Source organism: Camelina sativa, chromosome 19 (assembly GCF_030686135.1).
Source record: "Camelina sativa cultivar CO46 ecotype springtype chromosome 19, ASM3068613v1".
NCBI classification, from domain to species: Eukaryota; Viridiplantae; Streptophyta; class Magnoliopsida; order Brassicales; family Brassicaceae; genus Camelina; species Camelina sativa.
In genome coordinates, this window is record NC_141898.1 from 25,685,014 (window position 1) to 25,693,156 (window position 8,143).

The following is an 8,143-nucleotide window of genomic DNA, read 5'->3' on the forward strand; positions in this document are numbered from 1 at the left end:
TTACTCTCACTTGTAAGATCAGTTTCTCTCATCTCTCTATCTCTGTTTTTGAACACTCTGTTTTGTTCATTGAATAACAAGAAAGTGTTAGAGAACTTAGAGAGACAACACAAAGAGATTACATTTTATTTTCGGATCTCAAGGATATCTTCCTTACAACACAAGCACACATACATATAGTTGTTTCTCTCCACTTTGCCACACACACACTTATGCCCATACCTTAGGCCATACTTCTACTCTCTTACACAAGCCACACTAGTAGCCACTCTACTTACTCATTGGAACTCTAGTTCCTTGATTCACTCTTACACATTCAACAACTCTTAACAACTCACTTAAACTCTAACTATGACTAGGTTTACTTTAGTTATCACAACTCTTCTTGTTGGACCTTAACTAAACACTTATTCATATGGGCCTTATCATCACCGATGGCCCAATTCACAAAACACAAACCCAAATGGTTTGTTGACTTTCTTCTCCTCCCTTGACTCCTCTCTTCACGTCGTCTCTTCTCCGACAACATTTTCTTCTTTACGGGAGCTTTGCTGCTTTGCTTCTTCTTCTTTGTCCTTCGACTGACTGATTTCTCTTTGTTGCAGATTTAATCAAGAACTCAATTCTCAACACTTTGTATAATTAAAAATTAAAAACTAATCAATTTGACTTGAACAATTGCTTTTTGAATATTCAAGGGGAGTTGGCATTCAAAAGCTTAACCGGACCGTTTGTTTTCTTTATCTTAGTTTACCAAAATGAAGCATATTTTGAGAGGGCTACCAAAAAAGAAATTTTGTGGAATTGCGATCGAGTGCAGTGGCTTCTGGGAGTTAAATTGCCTATGTACCATTTGTGATCTGTTTGTACACATAGGCCCGGTCGATAGGGCAAGCAAACGAAGCTAAAGATTAGGGATCAAATTTTTTTTGGGCATAAAGTGAAGTTGACATTGTCTTGTTTGAAAAAGGTTTTGTCGCCATGCATGGCTATTTTTTTTTTTGTTTCTCCCAGCCAGTGGTTCCCACCCACACCGGGTTAACTCCAGTTTGTGAAGCGTGTAATGCATTTTTATGGTCATCTGGCTGCTGTTGATTTGTCTCTGCACAGCCATAGACACTTCGAGTTGAGCCTCAGACCTCACTACTTTGGTCTTCGTTTTCTGAGCGTTTTGTTTGGAACAAAATATTTGGCTCATGATCTTTTGTTAGTGTGGGACGAGCATGCAATATGTTTTCAGCAGATAATAGTACACGAACGGAATCTTTGTTAAAATACTTTGTTTTTGTTTGTTCTTTGGCACATAAAAAGTTCAAACCTTAAAGTTCAACTCATATAAAATTATACTAATTCAGAATTTGGAAAATAAGAATAACTTTGTTTCAATAAAATTCGTGAAAGTCCATACAAAAGAATACTAAATGCACGAGCTCAAAGAATAAATCAAAATGCATTTTTTCGTGAGCACACAAAATCGTCTTCAAAACAAAGTTATGACCAATTTTTCTGTATATGAAATGTAATTTTGACGCATATTTATGTTATGCAAACGCCACCAGCTACGTAGATAGATGGTTTATTTGAGATCATCAAGGGATTCAACTTAATAGGGGCAGAATTCAAAACTCATATAAAATTAGGATCATACTAATTTCAAAATATTTGACCGTGGCAGCTGCCCCGGTGTATGCATGCGAAGGTGCGTCCGCCCTTAAAAAAGTCTCTAACCAAAGTAGAAACATCAGTAAAAGGGTCTCTTTGCACGTTTAATATCTTCGGTGGCAAAAATCGAATCAAGCGAGAATTCTCAGACGTATTCGCACAACGGTTAGATTAATCCTTGTTTCCAAACAAGCCCAATTCTGAAACTCTTCCTGATAGTTCCAAGTACACAGATCTCGAAGAGCTATTTCCGAGGATCCGACAAAATGGCTCCAAGATCCGATTCACAAACCCTAGCAACCGGCTCCGGTGTATCGGACGGTTCAGATCAATCCTCAATCGATCCTATATTCCACCTTCTCCGAATCCTCCCGTTCTCATTCCTCCGACCACCACGTCTCCGTCTCAAGATCCCATCCTTCACGCTTCCTTCTCCGATGACTGTATACGCTCTGATCCTCCTCACGTACTTCCTCGTCGTATCAGGTTTCGTCTACGACGTCATCGTCGAGCCTCCGGGTATCGGATCGACTCAGGATCCGATCACTGGAACTATACGACCCGTGGTGTTTATGTCGGGTCGGGTTAACGGGCAGTACATTATTGAAGGTCTCTCATCTGGGTTCATGTTCGTTCTCGGTGGGATTGGGATCGTTATGCTTGATTTAGCTCTTGATAAGAACAAAGCCAAGAAGAGTGTTAAAGCTTCTTATGCGGTTGCTGGAGTCTCCTCGATTGTGATCGGTTATGTCATGAGTATGCTATTTATCAGGATTAAGATTCCTGGTTATCTTCATTAGGTTTTTTAGATTAGTGCAATGTGTAATGATGCAATCATAAGAGTGATCTCACTTGAAAAAAGTTGTGTTTTTTTTAAGAGTTTTCTAGGTTTTGTATGTCCATTGTGACTTTGTTCGAACTCAGTCCTGTATCTCTTTGGATTTGAATCAAAGTCTTAGTAACGGTTCTATCGAGTTCTTTTGGCATCTTTGTGCATTTCTGTGTAGGAATAATATAGTGGCAAATAGGAAAGTTTGGATCTTTAAGTGAATTTGTTTGTCTTGTTTCAATCTTTAAACAGGCATATATTAGCTATAGCAGAGGAATTAAGAGTCGGAAAGTGAAAATATTCTCCTTTGGCTACGAATTAAGTGTTGATACTTTGGTATGTGAAATACATAGTTTCGCTCATCTAACTAGACTGTGATTGTCCGAGTATGGGATATAACTGAGAGTTCTAGCCAACTAAATAATGTGACGCCCTGTGTGTTAGCTTTAAATTTCTGCTTTTTTGGAATTGCTTTCTTTGTCAGGATCTTTTGCTAATATGTCTAAAGAATCAGGAAGAGAAGGGGATAGATTTTCTGAAAGAAGACACTTTATTCATAAACAAAATTTGGTGTATAGAAACAGGAACCTGGTGCAAGCATGAATAATTGGAAAAAAAAAACAAGAATTCTAGAATCTGAGGAACATATTGAGATACTCTTTATACATTTTATGATGCTAATAAGCTTGGCCTTGATACTACAGTTGTGCATAGCTTGTAGGAATATGGAAACTCTTGGTTGTTGTCTCTCCTATCTGCTGAAGTAGGTTTTTGGAGAAAACAGACGACGGGGAGAGAACATTCCAGAATACCTAGGCGAAGCAAGACTGTCAATGGAACGGTACTCAGGCATGATGAACCCTTCTCTCTCCTCTCTGTTCCAGCTTCTTGATCCGCCATTGAACGTCCCATACTTCACCAATTTGCCTAATCCCCACGACTTCTTTTTGCCGGGACTCTTTGGTGAGCCACCGTTCATCTTCTGTGTCAGATACTCTCTGACCACCTGCAAATTCTGCTCCATCACCTCGACGGGTGGGGACACAAGCGGGTTTCCTTCAACACTCAGTTTCCTTAACCGTCTCATGCAGCCAATGGACTCAGGCAAGGCAGTGATCTTGTTGTAGCTAACATCGAGCTCAATGAGGTTCATTAAAAGGCCAATGGAAGATGGGAGAGCGGAGAGGTACTGGAAATTCTGGCTGACATTGAGGATCTCGAGGTTGATGAGATTCTCGAGATCGTCCGGTAGAATCATGAGGCAGTTGAGACGGGCGTCGAGGACACGGAGAGAGGTGAGGTGAGTAATGGAGATTGGGAGGCTAATGAGCTTGTTGGAGTTGACAGAGAGCTTCCTTAGATTGGTGAGTTCAAATCCAATGGAGTCCGGTAGTCTGATGAGTTTGTTGAAGTTTGCATTTAGTTCGTCCAAAGACCTCAGAACAGAAAACCAATAATATAAGGTGAATTATATGGTTTGTTGAGGGTAATGCCAGAGTTTTATGAAAGTAATGGGGGAAAACCTGCAATGTTGGATAGATTTGGGGAGGGAAACAAGAAAGTTGCCGGAAACATTGAGAGTCTTGAGCTTAGAGAGACAACCAATGGAGTTTGGCAGAGCTTTGATCTGATTCGAGTGAACATCTAATGCTATCAAGTTGAGTAGTCTCGCTGTTAGTGATTCTGGTATCGTCTGTGTAACATCCAAAATAGCACCAAACGTTAGGAAAATTGTATATGAATCTGAAAACAAAATATTTTACATTATTTCCAGCATTAAAATACATCTTATCAATGTTTTTTTTTTTAAATCATAATTTTGGATTGTCTCTGTCGGAGAAGTCATTGTAAATTTTACTACTATTTAATAGGGACTGACATTTGAATCGGACAAAGATTAAGACTGAACTACAAGTAGTACTAAGCCGGCCACTATATCGAATAACCAAGCAATATTTGAAAATTAACATAAATAATTGGCCATTTTCAAAAATTTCGAGGAACCCAAACCAAAAAAAAAAAAAAAAAACCGAAGTAAAAACTATCCATACATGTTATTGTAATATTGCACAAAAAAAAACAAAAAACATGTTGTTGTAATATTAAAATAAAAATGAAATTATCATTATCATATGATTTTGTTGATGGAAGTGATATTTCACAATTATTATCCAAATACATGCTTATGATATGGCAGTAAATCATGCAAGAAAAATGTCTCATTATTATAGATATGTGTGTGTTTAGAAATGAACCTGGAGATTATTGTTGGAGAGATCAAGCTTGCAAATCTGAGCTAAATTGAGTGAAGGATTGGGTAGAGACTCCAATGCCATCCCACTCAGATTCACAACCTCTAGCCTCTCTTCCTCATTATCAATAATGTTATTGAACGATGGTGATCTAGGTGATGATGGAGATGATGGTGACGATAATGGTGATCTCTTCCGTTGATGATGATTAGTATTACGTTGATCCATCATCATCATTTGTTCCTTTTGTACTTGCGGTTGCTGATGATGATATGCCTCCTCGCATATCATCTTTCACTCGTTTTACGTTATGGTTGAAGAAGAAAAAGAAGAGAATGATCAAATGATCATAGAAGAAAGAGAGAGTTTAAAAAGCTTAATATGTTTTTCACAAATGTGTGTGTACGGAGAGACTATAGGAGATGTACGGTGGAGAATTGTGGTGGGAATTTAAAAAGGAAGTAGATCGATTTAAATTAAACAAAATATTAAAGCTATAAATTAAAAATAGATTAATTTGGTAATTAAAGAAGCATGGCTTCATTTTTAATTCGTGGTCAAGGTTTTCTAAACCACCTGATTAAAAAAAAGTCAAAATGCTACGCAAATTACTCTTTTTATATCTAATCAGTCTTTATTGTTTTATGGGCATCTTTTGACCAAATCAAAAGGGAATGTGTTCTCACTTCTCACTAAACTATTAAAAAGAAAAAAAAATCACAAAAGCATTGAACTTGTATTAAAACAAAAAAAAGTACGAATATTCCAATTGATAATGTACTTTTGACACATCAATCTCTGTTTAATCCGTACGTATTGATATGTACACGTATGTGTGCAAGCAAGTACATGCATATGATATGGTTGGAAATATTCTCCATTAATATGGGACTTGACCCATAGATTTTTTTTTTCCTCGGATGTTCTAAAAATAAAGTTCATTATCTCTTTCATCTTTCTCCACTTTTTTAAATAAAAATAAAAATATTATTTCAAGAAATGAAAGTTTAGATTTACTTCATATAAACCCTAATCCTAAATACATGGTTTCTTCTAGGATTTACTATATTAACTTTCAAATACTACGAAATGCTTGTTACACATTGAACACCTACTCTCAATTTCACTTCTTTCTCTCTCTCTCTCCGATTACTCTTTGATTGATTCAAAATTACGAATTCCTTTTCATCTCAATCACAAAACTAGCTGTGAAAATTGTTACTTTTGCTCATGATCATCTCCTTTGTTAAAACTAACTACATATAAGAACTTAAATTTGTGTTTACCTTAAAATCTTCTAAATTTTATGTCTGGTTTGTTACATTTCTATGTGTAGAGAGTTTTGTGTTTAAATCAAAAAAGTTAAGAAAATATATATCCATTGGGGTTGTTACACTTACACACACACACATATAAGTGTAGTTTATAGTATAGCATCAAAAGGTGACACAACACCCATAACTTTTCACACTTAGATTGAAGAAGATTTGTTTAGAATGAAAGTTGAAAGTTGAAACTCATTTCAACGATCGATCAAAGGTTTTATTCAAAATACTTCAATCTTTTTAGGGGCTTTCTTGTAACATTTCCTCTTAATTATTTTGACTCATCCTTCCACGTATCCATCATAAAAAAAAGACATCAAACACCAACACGTAATCATCTCTAACGTTGACAGGTGTTCTGGATTCTCGTGTCTTAAGTCGAGAAGTATCTTACAGGAAAATAGTGAACCTGTGAGAGAAAGAGAACAAAGAGAAAGATATGGAGGAAACGAAAGAGAGAATGGAAAGCGAAGATAAGAAGAGAGACGTCACCAGTGAGGCAGGAAAGGCTCAAGACAACAAGACGGTGAGAGCCATCATTCGCGAATCTATAGTGGAAGGCAGAGGTGCCAGCGACGATGACAATGTCAAAGACGGCGGCAATGGCACTGGCAAGCCGGATGATATTCTTGTTTTCTCAAGAACTGTACGGAAGATCGATTCGTCACTTGAATAGTAGCTCATCTGGATGGGTTCAACGACCATGAATACGATCAACTTGGAACTGTGTGGTGTTTCTCATTTAGTTTGGGTTATATGGGCTAAATCGTGGGGAAGTGTTTCATATCATTTCGGTGTTAGATAGTGTTCGTTTACTGTCTATTTAAGTTGTTTACGTTTGTGAAACTTTTTATATGAAGAGAAAATTACCTAAAGTTATACTTGTGTTCTTTGTCCAAAAAAAAAGAAAAAAAAAATGTTATACTTGTTTTCTTGTTTTTATTCTTTTGATCAACACAGTTGATTAACACATAACTAGGAGTCTAGGACCTATCAAATGTTTTTTTTTCCTAAGTAAACTTTGAAAATGTTTGATTTTATTCATGTGAAACGAGCTCTTTTTTTTGTATCAATCGACTTGAGAAATAAATACACCGGTAGATATTACACTAGCTATTAGTTGAACACAATCGTGAAAATAAAACATGTTTACTAAGGACTAACATTTTGCCACCATATCATTTTTGCAAAGGAAGTTCCTCAATATGATTGATTATCTACCTAGAAAATGACACACTAGATTTCTCTAACCAAAAACAAATGAACCGTAAAATATTTCAAATCTACATTTGATTTATACACAAACACCAAATTTGTCATAGAGAAAGAAAAAGGTCTTTAGAGAAAGCACCATTGGGCTTTATACTTCAACTCGATCTAGGCCTAGTTAGTAATTTACTAGCTTCAGCTTCATCACAACTGTCACCATCTCAAGAAAACTCTAGAATTCTCTCGAGTAGTATTATGATTTATATAGCTAAGCTTCCGTTGCTTTCTAGAGTAGAGAAAAATAAGATGTCAATAATTCCCATCAACGATCGCCGGAGACTATCTCCAGGCGAGAGAATCTGTGAACTCATGAACACCTTTCTTGATTTCTCATCACCATCTCTCTTTCTTTCTCACACTTCCCTTCGCTTTCGACCGTCGAGACGCAGCTCAACTGGACGGAGACTCCAACAGCTCACGTTTTCAAAGCGTATCTTCCTGGACTGAGTCAAGACGAAGCGATTGTGTTCGTGGACGACGAAGGATATCTTCAGATATGTACTGGTGACAACAAGTTTATGAGCAGATTTAAGCTTCCTAACAACGCCTTGACGGATCAGGTCACGGCGTGGATGGAAGATGGGTATCTCGTCGTGTTCGTCGCGAAAGATGGTTCTTCTTCGCCATCACAGCTGCCGGAGATTGAGGAGAATCGTAACGTGAGAGTCGTGGAGATCACCGGCGATGATGATTAATTAAGTTTTAAGTTTATAAACTCTATGCACTAAATGAATTAATTAAAAACTTAAAGACTCTATGTACTTAATGATCAAGTTGGCGAAAATTTATCTTCTCTACGATTATTA

At 36.9% G+C, this 8,143-nt stretch overlaps 2 protein-coding genes and 2 pseudogenes across 3 annotated transcripts; 3 read left to right on the forward strand and 1 right to left on the reverse strand.

Moving 5' to 3' along the window:
• Nucleotides 1-1,928: 1,928 nt before the first annotated feature.
• LOC104767151 (uncharacterized) lies at nt 1,929-2,636 on the forward strand (annotated as a pseudogene). The gene has a single exon (XR_015591611.1). The product of XR_015591611.1 is annotated as an uncharacterized LOC104767151 (transcript).
• Nucleotides 2,637-3,022: 386 nt separating this feature from the next.
• On the reverse strand, nt 3,023-5,187 carry LOC104767150 (plant intracellular Ras-group-related LRR protein 6). The gene is made up of 3 exons (XM_010491189.2): nt 4,747-5,187; nt 4,015-4,184; nt 3,023-3,927 (listed from the first exon to the last, which is right to left on the reverse strand). Exons 1-3 carry the CDS (start codon nt 5,032-5,034, stop codon nt 3,243-3,245), a joined length of 1,143 nt encoding a protein of 380 aa, XP_010489491.2. The 5' UTR covers nt 5,035-5,187; the 3' UTR covers nt 3,023-3,242.
• Nucleotides 5,188-6,494: 1,307 nt separating this feature from the next.
• LOC109130753 (uncharacterized) lies at nt 6,495-6,951 on the forward strand. The gene has a single exon (XM_019240751.2). The coding sequence runs from the start codon at nt 6,508-6,510 to the stop codon at nt 6,742-6,744; it is 237 nt and encodes a 78-aa protein (XP_019096296.1). The 5' UTR covers nt 6,495-6,507; the 3' UTR covers nt 6,745-6,951.
• Nucleotides 6,952-7,503: 552 nt separating this feature from the next.
• On the forward strand, nt 7,504-8,143 carry LOC104767152 (18.5 kDa class IV heat shock protein pseudogene; annotated as a pseudogene).